This window comes from Coptis chinensis, chromosome 7 (genome assembly GCF_015680905.1).
Source record: "Coptis chinensis isolate HL-2020 chromosome 7, ASM1568090v1, whole genome shotgun sequence".
Lineage (NCBI taxonomy): Eukaryota > Viridiplantae > Streptophyta > Magnoliopsida > Ranunculales > Ranunculaceae > Coptis > Coptis chinensis.
In genome coordinates, this window is record NC_141462.1 from 4,521,871 (window position 1) to 4,537,089 (window position 15,219).

At 37.3% G+C, this 15,219-nt stretch overlaps 3 protein-coding genes across 3 annotated transcripts; 1 reads left to right on the forward strand and 2 right to left on the reverse strand.

Moving 5' to 3' along the window:
- Positions 1-1,362: 1,362 nt before the first annotated feature.
- LOC147485403 (ankyrin repeat family protein) lies at positions 1,363-3,495 on the reverse strand. Its single transcript, XM_086570396.1, has 7 exons — positions 3,405-3,495; positions 3,086-3,196; positions 2,926-3,013; positions 2,777-2,841; positions 2,045-2,113; positions 1,912-1,961; positions 1,363-1,704 (listed from the first exon to the last, which is right to left on the reverse strand). The coding sequence occupies exons 2-7, from the start codon at positions 3,158-3,160 to the stop codon at positions 1,593-1,595; spliced, it is 459 nt and encodes a 152-aa protein (XP_086426522.1). The 5' UTR covers positions 3,161-3,196; positions 3,405-3,495; the 3' UTR covers positions 1,363-1,592.
- Positions 3,496-4,486: 991 nt separating this feature from the next.
- LOC147485404 (Calcium-dependent lipid-binding (CaLB domain) family protein) lies at positions 4,487-6,695 on the forward strand. The gene is made up of 2 exons (XM_086570395.1): positions 4,487-4,773; positions 4,977-6,695. Exon 2 carries the CDS (start codon positions 5,026-5,028, stop codon positions 6,346-6,348), a length of 1,323 nt encoding a protein of 440 aa, XP_086426521.1. The 5' UTR covers positions 4,487-4,773; positions 4,977-5,025; the 3' UTR covers positions 6,349-6,695.
- Positions 6,696-7,732: 1,037 nt separating this feature from the next.
- Positions 7,733-11,935, reverse strand: LOC147485405 (putative pentatricopeptide repeat-containing protein At3g25970). The gene is made up of 3 exons (XM_086570394.1): positions 9,203-11,935; positions 9,084-9,129; positions 7,733-8,160 (listed from the first exon to the last, which is right to left on the reverse strand). The coding sequence occupies exon 1, from the start codon at positions 11,896-11,898 to the stop codon at positions 9,565-9,567; it is 2,334 nt and encodes a 777-aa protein (XP_086426520.1). The 5' UTR covers positions 11,899-11,935; the 3' UTR covers positions 7,733-8,160; positions 9,084-9,129; positions 9,203-9,564.
- Between the last annotated feature and the right edge of the window lie 3,284 nt (positions 11,936-15,219).

The window sequence follows — 15,219 nt, forward strand, 5'->3', positions numbered from 1 at the left end:
CTGCGTTTCAAAGAGAGCGCGACTTCGCTCGAGTTCCAGATAGAATAGAGGCGACCATATCGTTTTAGGGGACCAGCTATTTCTCTCCACCACATTGGGCCAGCTCAAAGAGGGCGACTCAGCTAAAATTTCGTGGGCCTTTCTTATTTTGGTTTTTTTGGAGATAAAACCAAGATCAAGGTTTTGGAAAACCTAACCTAACAAGTCAAGGATTGGAATCCGGACTAAAACAAAGAGAGAAACCTTTACGAAGATACAACCCATCAGAAAGAGATAAGAGTGATCTAGTAAGGTGAGAGGAAAGAGAGATTGTAATCTTCCTTCCCACTTTATTAAGAACTCGGCTCTTGTGGAAGTAGGCATCATTGGCGAACCACGGTAAATCTTTGTGTTGTGGTTTTGCTTTTACCGCTTTTACATTATTATCATTGTTAATAGTTGTTTAGCGAGTTGGGCATGTTAGTATAGGTTGTAGTTGATATTTAGATTTTTGTCCGGAGTTGAATTGTGTTCAAATACAAGTTATCTGTGTAGTGGGGAATCGATTGGTATTGATATAATCCCCAACATGAGAGACTCAGTTAATGCCTCAACATGGTTCTAAGCTTCAAATTTTGGGAGAAACTTGGATCATGAGTGCGAGGTTTTCACTCGCTCTTTTCTGGAACAGACTAGAAGGTCCAAAGTAGATAAACTAGCCTTTTTTTTGGTAAAGAGAGGAACTTTGTTGCACAATTGTGGTTGACTGGTTGGTTGATATGTTACTTGAGCTTTTCCTACTTTTCAGTTTTCATACATTGCTAAAAAAATGGAATTACGCCCAATCCTGTTTTGACACAATAAAATCTAATCCCCTAACAATTACAGTGGCTAAATCTTGTTAAAACGGATCTATTGGTGGATGTGATGGAACTATGGAAGAGACCAGACCACCTATACCATCAACTCCGCACCAAAAATAGCAACAAATTTAATGGTGGTAAATTTGGAATCACTGAAAAGTTCTGTGCACCCAAACGAGCTGCTTTTATTCATTTGTCTGTCAAACAACTCACGCTGTTCAGTACTCTAGTGTGTACTGCTAAAGTCCGATTGTTGGTCCCCATCCAAGAATAGAGAAGGATGACATTTGCTAATTGCTACACAACTTTGCGATATCATCTCGTATAACCCATGATATAAAAGTTTGCAAAATTGAAGGTCAACAAGTGGTCTGCGCACTAAATTATGAACCCAAATGCAGCTTGTTTCAATCTGACACCACCAAGGCCAAGCTGTTCACATCTGGAATAACAAGTCCTTTTTTCGTTATTGAGCAGCATTGGTTCATATAGCACTGCGAGTTATTAACTATTCACCGTATTTAATGGAACTTTGAAATTCTTTACTAATAATGTTTACTGCTCTTGAAAGTAAAAACTCCCAAACGTTGTTTGCGATTTTGGATTCTAGGACATCACAACACTCTAGTCTTACAGAAGTATAAAACATAATTAATTCCACAAATTTTGAGAAGCAAAATTTGTTCTTTGCTGAGGCAAATATCCATAGTCCATACCTAAGATGATGATCTACAATGAGTTCAGCATGTCTCAGGAAACCCTAACACCATTTAGTTCAGCATGTGCTACAGCTTCATTGATTGCATCAATCACTTCCATCTTTCCATGGCTCACTGCTTCGTCCACTGGGGAGCGCTCATGGCTAACAAAGACCGAACAATCACAAGTATTTAAGATTAGTCCAAAACAACTTGATGAGTTGGTACACTACATCAGTATTCATCTGTAGACGGCATCCAACAACTCCTGTACCTGCCTACGCATCCTAAAGATGATTTCTTAACGGATAACTGACTACAACGATCTTCAAAAAGACAAAAACTGAATACAGTTTGTTGAATATACAAACCTGTTCAGAATACTTAGATCAGCTCCGGCCATAATCAAGTTCTTAACCACCTGCAAACGAGAAAGTTTATTGATCAGTAACACTTCAAATGGCATGACTCATGAGTCCCATCATTAAGAAGTAATAGTCCCACCTCAATATGCCCATTCAAGCATGCCCAATGAAGAGCTGTATTCTTTTCCACATTATAAGCATTCAGATCCTGTATCATGGATTAACTTCATTAGAACATGGTCTCTAACTTCAAAAATGACAACACAGTGAAAGACATGTCTTTGACTGTTTGACAGTACAAACTAGAAACAATTTGCCAGCCCTATAACATTATAGATTCTTGAAGACTACTAAGCTTGTCTACATTTAGATGGGCACAGGAAAAAAAAACAGGCTATGAAAATCGAATCATTTACCACAACCTACAATTTATTGCATTAACAACTAGGAGATCCTCATAATGTACTTATTTGCTGTAAAACGAAACCTGAAATATCCTTGCATCAAAATAAATAGGGACTAGTAGAGATGAACGAAGCTGAATACTAGCATCTAACATTTGGCAATTACAAACAGCAAAAGTGGAGGTTCTTTACTTTGGATCGGTATCAGAAACGAGATTCTTGCTACAGTGTTGGAAAGAAAGATAAGCAATGTGGGATTAACAAGAGGTTGAAAACTGCGGGTCTTGAGCCAAGTAGGAGACTGTTATGGAGATAAGATCATTTTGAATAATGCAATATGTTGTTACCTCGTATGAAGAATACTTAAAAGCATCTCAAACATAAAACAATAAAGTATGAAGTACGAAAGAAGTAATAGTAGTATATGTAGCAAGAGAGTAGATATCCTCAAAAGTTGGCTTCTTTACCACTCCATTTTGGATGAGAAACTCCACAACGTTAAGATGACCATTAGCAGCCGCCATATGAAGTGCTACATTCATGAGATTAAGCACTAATCAATATACCAATTTATTATCAAAGAAGAAAGAATAAGACTGGCATTGGTGATAATAACCTGTTCGGCCTTCACAGTCCTTAGAATCAAGAGGAACACCAGAAGATGCCAAGCTTGTAAGATCATCAATATCGTCATATCTAGCTGCCTGCTTTATACGGAATAAGCAAATATATCCATTGGTTTTTAGAATACATGTAAGAATGAGTGAGGGACTTACTTCTAGCAGGGCATCAACGCCTTCACCCGAAGGTTGCTGCACGGGGTTTCCCTCCTCCACTCCAATCTGCTTCATGTTCTGGAAACCCGGTTGTGATTTCAATACTTGCAACTGTACAAGTGCAGAGGGTTAGGGGACATAATATTGACAATATTATACCATGACAAAGCATGGATTAACAAAGTTTGAACTTGCAAACACACTATTATGACAGACCAATCACCCAAGAATTAATCTTTGTTACTAAAATATATAAATAGTTTTGTCTCTTGACTGAAAAGTGTAAAAATTTGGCTAAAAAAAACGAATGGAAACTTACTCTACTGTTCTTCTTCTTGCGCCTTTGTTTCAAGGTTGCTGAAAACGCTGCTGCTTCTCAAATATGCTGGGCTTTCGGGTTGGGCTCATTTCTGTCAAAGCCCAGTTAGTTCAGAGTTAGGCCCACACTGGGATGAATTGGGAAAGTATCACAAGAAGCCATGTTTTTTACTCTATGAAACAGTTCTGGTGGCTACATTTTCAAGCATAACATTATAGCAAGATATCATTTCAGACACAACTCCAAAGCAACATTCAGGAAACTAAAGCACAAAGTTAAAGAATCAGACAAGAATCAAATAACTACATCTCTAGATGGTCTAACTCTACCATGCTAGTTACTAGGCGCCAAGGACTTCAATCTCAAACACCAAAACTGAGTTGGGTTGTATTGCCCAAGCTGGAAATCCATTAGCACCAAACGCGCATAGTCAGGGGACAGCTTCTCCAATTTATGCCCAAGACACCTTCATCCCATCCTTTAATCACTTGACCTTGGCCTAAAATCTCGCATTGTATGCCCTTTCAAGAGTGTCTGTTCTTGGGTGAAAACAGTATGCCCTTTGTGTTAGTGCCTAAAATTTCCTAAAATCTCGCATTGTATGCCCTTTCAAGATTTTAGGCAATTTATGCCCAACGGTTTAGTATGCCCTTTGTGATTTTTGTGTTCTTCCTAATAGAATGTCTGTTCTTTTTGGTAGGAAATTAGGAAACCTAATTTAGTGCCTCTTCCTTGGAGGTACTGAGGTTAACTGTCTCGGGCTCTCAGCCCAACAATGACGGCTCAGCCTATGGTCTTGAAAAAACTTCTCGAAACGAAGTCCTGACATATTTGAGGGCCATTCAGACCAGGCCTGGCCTTCATTCTGCCCTCTGTCACGCTCAACCAATTTTACGCCCACCTCAAAATTCCAAGACCATGGCGCGAAAGGTTCTAGGCCTTAAGCCCTTAAGGTGCATAATCACCTAATCATTTGAGTTAGTGTTCAGTATCCGCTGTCGAGTTACACATCATATAGTAGATGCACTAGTACCTAACAGTAAACTACCCGAGGCTCAAAATAGTGGAAACAGAACTAGGATGATGGAGCCAAGTGGGTCCTCCATTGAACTCAGTGGAGTGAACTCAATTCTAAGGAAGCTGCAATGTCAAGCAAAGCAAACACAAAATTCTCATTTCCACCTACCCAAAAGAAGAGAAAGTAGTAATAATTCAAGAAAATAACAAAAACAAACAAAAACATCATCATCACGACTACCACTCTCATCACCCTCAAATTCTTCTTTTCTTACTTCAATCTCACCTACTACTCCTTAACCACCAACTCTCCCTAATTAGTGATCAAGTCATTCCACTCCATTCTTCTACTGTAAGTCTATCTTCAACTCCTCTAGTTCATTTTTTGTTCTATTGTTTTCTTATACAACTCTCAACTAAGGTCCCAATGCTAGTCTCATAAAACTATTAAATATATGCATTTTAAAATTTATATGGGAGTTGCATAAGAATTTTCAAAAGTGTTATGTAAGATTTAGGCTTACATTGATTCTGTTTCAAATTTATGCTATTTAGCTGCTTTTGAATACTAGAGCACCAGAAGTACAAAACTGTTTTAGCTGGAATGGAATCTTTCGGTGGAACAACTGAGTTCAATTATAATCCTAACTCAGGTGTAGATGGTGAAGATGAGTTTTCTGGTTTATTGGAAATATATGTTCACCATGCAAGAAACATTCAAAACATCTGCATATATGAAAAACAAGACGTTTATGCAAAATTCTCTCTTACTTATAGTCCAGATGAGACTATCTCAACTAGGATCATAAATGGTGGAGGGAAAAATCCAGATTTTAATGAGAATCTTAGAATGAAGATAAATCAACTTGATGCTGTTCTCAAATGTGAGATATGGATGTTAAGTAGGGCAAGGAATTATTTGGAAGATCAACTGTTAGGATTTGCTTTAGTACCTATGTCTTTGGTGGCAGGGAAGGGAAAGGTGACACAAGATTTCACCCTTTCTTCAACTGATCTCTTCCATTCTCCTGCGGGGACCGTTCACTTGACTCTCTTTCTTAGCACATCTGTGCCTGTTAATCTGTCTGGCAAGGCATCCGAGTCAAATTTCAATTCTTCCATCAGTTCCGAAGTTGTGTTGCTAAATCGTGAAATGTCTGAGGTTGGTTTGGACCCAGTTGAATATGAGAGAATTGAATTCCCTGACATCAATGTTGTAAGGGAGAATCAACAGATGGTTTCAGAGTATTTTAACTCTTCTTTGAGGCCTATTATGTGTGGAGCTGCTTCTTTCCTTCATCTTGGTGCAGTATCAGAGTCTCCAGATGATTATGACATGATTTTAAATTCTTCTGATGAGAATCGGGGTGGGTCTGTTTCTCCAAATGAAAGTATTCAGAATTCTGGATTCTTCAATTCCACTACAACCAGCTTAAGTGATGACAGAAGCTCAATCGATTCTATGGAGAAAAAGAGTCCTGTTGCAAATGAGTCATCTGATTCTCCAGTTCAATCAATATCTGTTGACGCTCATCCAAGTTCAGAAGCATCTCCGGAGACGCCAACTTCAAAAAAAGAGAGTGATGTTAGGGACAACAAAGATCCTAATTTCTCAAGCAAAGAAACACATAATTCAAAAGATTGCCATCCAAGTTCTGCTGAATATGCACAGGTATTCAAAGCTCCAATAGGGAACATCAACATTGAGGCCGAGCAGAATTCAATGCAGCAACAGATAGTAGATATGTACATGAGAAGCATGCAGCAGTTTACAGAATCATTGGCAAAGATGAAACTCCCAATGGATCTTGACAAACCAGAACAACATGACAACGGTGACGTTATTCAGCAACATAACAAGAAGACTGACTTGGAGAAAAAGAAGGATGGGTCAAGGGTGTTCTATGGTAGCCGCGCGTTTTTCTGACAGGTACATGTTAAGAAATTGCTTCTCCATGGTAGAGGAGTGGCATGTAAAAATAAGTTATTACACTGCTTTTCACTGTTTTCACGTAGATCAGGGTGAAACCTTTAGTCGAAGGCTCACAAGGCAGATAAACATGGCACTCTCTCTGTGTCTTGCTGGGACTCTGTTGAGTGGCGCATTTGTCTGTTGCTATTTATTTAGTCATCCAAAATCAGTCATGTAACATCTGACAGTTTTTTGGTACATCCCTCTGCATTTAGATGATTCTCAGAATTGAAGTTATTTAATTCGCCTTTCTCACTGATCAAGTACTCGGTACTTTCTATATAAATTTGTTGGTTCAGCGATAGTGTTCTTTTAGATGAAATGTATTTTCATTAGTAGATTAATTTAAATATTGCTTCTTCCTCTCCTTTTCTCGGTCTCGCTGTTTAAGATCTGCATAGTCTTTAGTGTCCTCAATTAAACTCACGCCTATGTCTTTCCTAATAATATAGACCCCAACCCCCCCAGTGCCCCACCCACACTCACACATACATACACACAACGCACGGGTAAAAGGCTATGGTCCTACAAAACCAACAAAATCATGGCATAACAAATTATACCAAAATGCAAACTACATGGCTTACTGGTGATGAAAACAACATGCACTGACGTCAATTTATATATGTAATTGAGATTACAATTGTTTGTTTTGACAAAGTATTAATAAGAGCCCCACCATTAAGATCATTTAGGATTGTCTATTTGTAAATAGACATGCATTAGCCACGGATAATGATGATTGAAAAACCAGAGCGCAATCTTATTTGGACTGTGTTATTGGAGTGACATGCAACACCTAAGGCAATGCGGTAGTAGAACAATCATCCTTCTTAAACAACAAAACTAGTTAACTTAATATCGGTAAAGTAATGAAAATTAATGCTAAAACTAGTGCAGTATGGTATTTCTGATATGAATAGGCCATTAGAAGTTCTTCAACAATTCAATTTCATTTAAATTAAGTTTTGGTGTTATTTCCTGAAGACAGAACCTCACCAAAAGCAAGAGGAACGATATACAAGGGCACTGGCAAAATGTCAGAGACAACTATTTCCAAAAAGAAAAATTAATATAAATTAACAATATTGTTATGCAGACCTATCTGTGTGAAGCAGGCTGCCGTGTGAACAGCAGATAACCTCGCCCTCATTACAATACATCAGCAGAAACACAGGAATGCCTCGAAATACACAAGTTTTGTATTTTAAGCCAGTATGGCAAAAAGATGGTGAGGTGTTGTACTCTAGATGAGGGCACAGCCTGCTCTAGATTATATTTCAACACAAAAGATAAAAGCTAAAGCACATAATTGACATCTTGAGCTAATTGAAGCCACTGACCAACAAAAGAGGTGAATATTGATTTTGAGGATTATGGAGTGAAAATCTATACCATTCAGTAGAAGATTCTATAATCTCTATCCTCGGATCCTCTGATCTACTCAGACGATGACATATAAAAATACTCCAAGCATGATGCTCTAAAAGAAGTGGGGAGCAAAGAAAAAGGACTTTTCAACTTCTGGATGTACATTGACGCAACTCAATCAAAACGAACAACAGTAACAAAATACAGAAGTAGAAAATCCAAAATAAGTTGGCTAAATAACACTGTAATTGGGAGGTGACTCCATAAGGATTTTCTGAGATAACAGTTGATGAAGATTTATTCGATGTCAAAGATCTGAGAGAGGCTGCAGGTGCCAGCTAGCTTATAAGTCTGAGTTACCATAGCCTTGGTTCAAGACTCCATGGCACTACATACCTACTTAACAACCAATAAGAAAGGATGCGAGAGAGGTCAGAAGTGGGAGAAGGAAAGAAGGCTAAAACTACAAAAGACTTTTTTTTTTGCTCGGTAAAAAGTGATATTCCATTAATAAAAGAAAAGTAGGCTGAGAAAGCCTACATTACAAGAGAACAACCGAAAAATAAATATTAACAAGCGATGAAACAAAACATAAGAAGAAGAAAAAACAAAAAACCCCAGACAAGCACCGTCACCCCATGTCTAAAAACAGAAGACGGTCCCATCTAGCAACAAAAGACTCAAAGAAACATCCTCTAAACTCTTTGAAGACTTTAGACCAATGAAATAACAAAGCTTTTAAACTACAAAAGACTTTAGGTCTCCAAGTAGAATTTGTAAGAATAATACAATTTTGCATTGTTCTTGATAGATAAGAACCTCTGATTATACAATCAGGCATATAAAACCATATTTAAGACTATGGACAATTACTTTTGCCAATTTATTTGAATGTATGTCAGACGCTGTTAATTCTTGTGATTAAAAAAAAATGGGTTAACTAGTATTACCCCCCCACTAGATGAGCCAATTAGGATTTCCCCACTAGATGGGAAATTAGGGTCTCCCCCCTAAATACACATAAAAAAAAAGTCAAAGTGGGTTGACCGAATTTTTTTTGTGTGTATTTAGGGGGGAGACCCTAATTTCCCATCTAGTGGGGGGGAAAATCTAATTGGCTCATCTAGTGGGGGTAATACTAGTTAACCCAAAAAAAAAAAACTTTCAAATAGTGTAGTTTAGAGAAAAGATAAAAAGTTCAAAATTCAGCTTATCATGTCTTAGGAAGTAGCTCTATCTTCATCTCTTAGTAGATTAAGCTAACACCAAGGACTTAATTGAAGATTCCAAACTTCGCTACACAATTTAAGATTACTCACCATTGATGAGCTGTTCAGAAGAATCCTGCTCTATATCCTTGTAGACCTGCCAAAACAAAAAATCCATTATGGTCATGTCGTCACATCAGTATCCCAAAGGAACTGGTAGATGATTTTACCTGATCCAGTTGAAGATTTTAACCACTTGATGAAGGATGATCAAACTCACACTAGTGAGTAAGCAAAAGCTTTTTAAGGTTTTCCCCTCTTTATGCTTGTCGCAGAGGAAATTGGAACCCTCTCATTTATCTTAAAACAGATCTGAATTTTCCTTTCATGCAATCATTGTCCACTCTTCATAAACTTATTTTCACATAGCTTTAAGAACTTAATCACTTGACCGCAACTATGACATGGTGATAACTCAATTTGTTAAGCTGCCACCAGGACCGCTCTAGCTGCATTGGACGGAAGATGTATATTTCATCTGGGTCATAGTCTAGATTCAACATTTCTTAAAGAAAGAAACCCAGAGTGATAATCAAGTTTGCTGCAATTTTCGTTTGTCTACTGCAAGGAAAATGTGGGTCTCTCCATTTACCATTAACCAACTTTGACCTGGATTTTTCCTTAGCCCACGATCATTCATCAATTTCCTAATCTTATTTGCATCTTCCCATCTTCCAGCTCCGGCATAAATATTTGCGAGAGCAACATAAGTTCCAGAATCTTTTGGATTCAACTGTAAGAGATTATTGGCTGCGTATTGAGCTATCATGATGTTACAATGAATCGTACTGGCTGAGAGCAATGACGACCACATAATTTCATTTGGGTTGAAAGGCATTTCTTCAACGACATTTAGAGCTTCTTCGAGGCATCCTGCCCGCCCTAATAGGTCTATTAAACAGGTGTAGTGATCAATTGTGGGTTCCTTGATCAACTTGAAATACCTATATCCCTCTTCCACTAAACCACGGTAGCTGCAAGCCGAGAGAACTCCTACAAATGTAATATGATTTGGCTGTATGTTTGGCATGTTCAAGAGTCCTTGAAAAACTTCTATGGCCATTTCAGCATGCCCATGTTGTGCTAGGCCTGTGATCATGGCATTCCATGCAGGTAAGTCTCGTTCAGGCATCTTATCAAATATAAGTTTTGCTTCTGTTACATAGCCACACTTTGAATACATGTCCACAAGGCCACTATTAACAAATACATCAGATTTAATATTTGAGTCAGACTTAATAATTTGGGCATGAATCTGTTTACCTTCTTCAACTGTAGCAAGACTCGCACACGAATGCAAGATACTGGAGAATGTATAATGGTTTGGAGGCTCAGCTAATCCTTTCAACATTTGGACATACAAATCTAATGCTTTTTGGCTTTCACCGCTAATAGAGAAACCCGAGATCATTGAAGTCCACAAAATCAGATCAGGGAAATGAACTTGATGGAAGAGTTGAATTGCATCATCCGAACATTGAAACTCTGCGTACATCAAGACTAATGATGTGGAAATGTGAAGATCACTGTCCCTAGATCCTGTAAAACCCAACTTCATAATAAGAGCATGCAATTGCTTCCCTTCACCAAGGTCTTGAACTCTTATCAGAAGGGATCTTAAAGTTTCTTCATTTAGTTCCATGTCCATATGGAGAGCTTCATGGAACAACTGTTCTGCCTTTTGCCTATGTCCATTTCGTCTATACCCTTGTATTGCCAAATTATAAGCGGTAAGATCTTTTTCACAAATGGCATCAAGAACTTTTTCGGCATCAGAAACACAACCATTATCAACATATATGTCGAAAAGAGCACCACCAATAAACACATCCACTTCAACCCCTATAGTTTTAATGACCAAATTGTGTATTTGACGAACTGAATACAAATCAACATCTTTACAAGCACGAAGAACAGTTGCAAGGGTCACATGATCAGGACGCAAATCTGATTCATACTCTCCCCACATTTTCTCAAATAACTTCAAAACTTCTTTGCCACTAAACTCCCCGGCCATGAGAGCATTCCAAGCCACCACAGTTGGCGTCTCAATTTCTAAAAAAGACTTCTTTGCACAATCCACATCATTACACTTTATATACATATTAATCAATGCAGTTCCAACAAACACATCGGAACCTAACAACCCCTTTACAATATAAGCATGGATTTGTCTTCCTTCAAATAAAGAAAACAAACTAGCACAAGCACTTAAACCACAAGTTAAAACATACGCATTAGGCAATATTAAACCATCAATATCCATCAAATATCTCAAAACCTTTAACACATCATCATACATTCCAGCTTTATTATAACACCCCATCAAAGAACTAAAAGCAAATAAATCCAAATCTTTTACACTAATTTCATCAAACACATTACGCGCAAAATCAAGCATCCCAAACTGACCATAAAAATTTATCAAATAAGTACTAGTAATCAAATCAACATTACACGACCCAAAACACTTTACTATCCAACCATGAACTTGAACACCCAATGGGTAATAATCATCAACACAAACTTTAAGGAGTGCTCGAAAAGTGAGAATATCAGGTTGGGTATCCTTAAAACTAATCATTTGAAAGAAAAGATTAAAACACGTGGAAATATGATTGGGGTGGTTTGAACAATGAGATATGATTGTGTTATATGTAATGGTGTCTTTATAAGGAAGAAGTTGAAAGAGTTGAAGTGATTGTGTTATGGTTTTGGTTTTGAGGTAAGTTGATAAGAGAATGTTGGTTTGAGTTGTAAGTGAAGTGAGTGAAGTTGGTTTTGAGGAAGGTGCTCGTTTTGGAATGTTTGGTTTGTGATTTTTTGAAGTGATTGGTGAGAACGAGAAGGAATTAGTGGTGAGCATTTTTTTTTTTTTTTTCTTTGATATGGCGGGAAAGAAACAGATTTGTAACTGTCGTTGCTTTATGAACATCTTTTGGAGAGAAACCAAAAAAAAAAACACCAAATTTTTAAAACCAAACACCAAAAAAAACACCGACCATTTTTAGTAGAAAAATCAAATTTTCGACATCAAATAAAGATAAACCGCGCCATATAGTCCACGCCATTTTCCCAAAACCGCACGATGTATGGCACATCAATTTTCTTCTTTATTTTCTTTCCCAATCTCTCGCGCAGTATTCTCAAAACCGAGCCCCATAGAAACCACTTAGTAGCCTAAGCCCATACGGTGTTAGAAAAGACTTGAGATCTCTACAACCGGTACCTGAGATCATCATCTCAGAATCGTGTTATCTCGCCATTTATCCTAATCCGAGATGTGTGTGTGTGCCTCGATACTGTGTGTGTGCTCGAGATGTTTGTGTGTGTTGGTAGAATCACGAGATCAACCCGTGTGTGTGAGAACCGGATCAAGAAAAACCGGTTGATAGATTTGATCTGGACTCGTTAGAAAAAAATTTTGTGATAGATTTGATACAACACCTTTTCAGCATATTTCATCAACATACCAAAAAAAAGCCAAATTGTTGAAAAATTGGGGTGTGTTTGTTAAATTTTAACTCATGGAAAGGAAAGGAAAGGAAATAGGTGGTCCACTATAGAATGGAATGGAAATAATTTTAAATAATATGTGTTTGGTAAATGGAAAAAAGAACAATAAAAATTGGAGAAATGAATAATCATTGTTTGTTTGCAAAAGTTATGGAAATGAATAATTGTATTATTGGGTGTGCTAGTACTCCTAGTAGTAAGTCCCTAGCTATTTATTTTCTTTCCTTTCCACAAAATTTTCAGGGATTAAAACTAAAGACACAAAACTTTTTCTATTTCCATGATTTTGTTTTCATTTATACGTAATTTATATGGATAAACATTTTTCTTTCCAAACTGGAAAAAGTGAGCCATTCTTATTTTTCTTTCATTTTCGTAATGTTCCATCGTAACAAACACACTCTTTGGTGTTTGATGCTAGGAAAAATATCTATGATGCTCTAAAGTAACAAAATCAGTCAGTCTACATTTCGGCGAAATGTTGAAAGTTTATGGTGACATTCTGTTAATGATATAAATTCGGTACCAAAATTTTGGGACATTTGACACTTTGAAGGATCTTAAATAGTTAAATGACTTCAGTCTACCAGTACATGTGGACAGTGGACGCAGAAATTAAATCTGGTACATTTTGTTGGAAAACTATTTTGGTACCTTACCTAGTTGTCTTAATCCTGCATGGGCCTTGCGTTATGAGTGTCAATTCAGTGGAAAATAACAGTGTAGCAAACTAGTGCCCCCATGTGTAGGCCATTGGTGTCGAAAAGAAACCAGAATTGTGATTAATATGTTTTGGCTTCTATCGATGGGGCTAAAGATCGACGCAGACTAGCACATTGATTACTGAAGAAGTTATTCATGGCAAGCGAATGCAATGTTGAAACTGAATGGGATTTACTAACTATATATGGCTTGCATTTCAGAACAATAATGTATCTGTATCTGTATGCCTGTTTTGAACACAGATAGCCATCTTAGCTGACGTCCAAATTTGCGATGCTTCTAACTTCCAAAATTTAAAGTACCCAAGATCTACTCATCCACGTCTTTCTATGTCCTAGTTCAGAATAGGACTCAGTGATCCCACATGTACATCTGCTGGTAGCCTGGTACCAAATACTAAAATTACAGTACATTAAGTTAATTAGCTGCTAGCCTGCTACAAGGCGGAAGCTAAAAGTGGAATGCAGTACCAAGTAAAATTTGGTATCCGAGGAATATATATTTCCACACTTCCACAGTGATCCCAAAAGCAAGGAATAGCTCACAGAAGTAGATTGATCGAAAAAATAGAGGAACACCATAGTCGTACTGTGCCATACTGCCATATAACATAACTAGTTAACTACTTTCATTAATGAAACACCGAAGTTACAAAATGCATAGCAATGCACACTACTAGCTAGGAAAGTAAATGAGTAAAAATCATATTGCGATCTTCAACTCTAAGTAGAACTACCATCAATTGTTGGTTTCTTTGCGTTGTTGGTACCAAGACAATCAACTTGATTAGCCAAAGGTGGTTGACCGCCACTCACGAACTTCTTAGTACCACCACCAACATGACCAATACTAGCACTAGTACCACTGGCAATATTAGTTGATCCACAGCCTTTGTTACCAAAACCACCATCTGCTAACACCTCCATTGATGCTGCAGGTTCTTCAATAATCACATTGAAGGATGCTGGTAAAGCTTGTGATGCTTGACGCCTATGGCGAGACATAATTGACTACAAGTGTGTTGTGTGTGTGAAGGATGTAGCAATGATCTCTTGTTTTGAGGGGGTGTATAAAAAGGATTAGTGATATGCGATTCTGAGAAACGGACAAATATTTTGAGCATACGTGTACTAGTGTGCACCTCTTATTTGTCCGTACAGATTGTGGGACAACAATCTGACAGTGTTGCCACGTGTACGAGTGTTCCCTTGTACTGGGGATAAACACTAATGAGATGTGTATCTATTGGATCCTTGCGCACAATTTTAAGTATATCCCCTCTGGAAGAATACACCACGTATCGTTCATGAGGAACGGAACTGGGACTGGTAAACAATATTGATTATCGTACCATCCACAAATAATATACTGCATAGAGCAAGATGTAGAAATCTTAAAATTTCATGATATCTGCTGTGTTATAGATTCGTATAAGAGACTAAGAGAGTGTATTTGGCAACTCAAACTGAAAATTAATTAGAAATAGAATGGAGTTGGAAACTATTGGAATAGAATCCATTTGAATAGAATTCGATTCAAACTTATAAAATGTGTATTTGGCAAATTTTCAGAAATTATTGAATTTCAATTCCTATGTAAATTTTTGTATTTGGTTGTCATATTGAATCCTCAATTTAGTTATTTCTTTCTTTTATAAGTCTGAATTTATACGTCAAATAGATTATTTCTTTCCAATTAAAATGCAAATAAGGAAATAAGAAATGAGTTTTGTCGAATTAACAAGGGTCACTTCTCAAGAATGCAAATGAGGAAATGGGTTCTATTTAGAGCATTCCCAATGCAAATGAATATCAAGGGGATGTGACAATATTCACCTCCAAATAGTCACAAACTTTTGCCCAATGCAAATGTGAATATTAAGGTGATTATTTTTCCAACTCAAAACGAGAGTGAAAACTTTCAACCGAGATAGTAGTTGAGTTAAGAA

Bases quoted from the DNA above. Each gene is read 5' to 3' on its own strand.
- LOC147485404 (XM_086570395.1), top strand. From the start codon at position 5,026: ATGGAATCTTTCGGTGGAACAACTGAGTTCAATTATAATCCTAACTCA.
- LOC147485403 (XM_086570396.1), bottom strand. From the start codon at position 3,160: ATGAAGCAGATTGGAGTGGAGGAGGGAAACCCCGTGCAGCAACCTTCG. The intron at 1,962-2,044 runs GTGGGACTATTA...TCTCGTTTGCAG, and splicing joins GCTTGAATGGGCATATTGAG to GTGGTTAAGAACTTGATTAT. The intron at 1,705-1,911 runs GTTTGTATATTC...GGTCTTTGTTAG, and splicing joins GATCTAAGTATTCTGAACAG to CCATGAGCGCTCCCCAGTGG.
- LOC147485405 (XM_086570394.1), bottom strand. From the start codon at position 11,898: ATGCTCACCACTAATTCCTTCTCGTTCTCACCAATCACTTCAAAAAAT.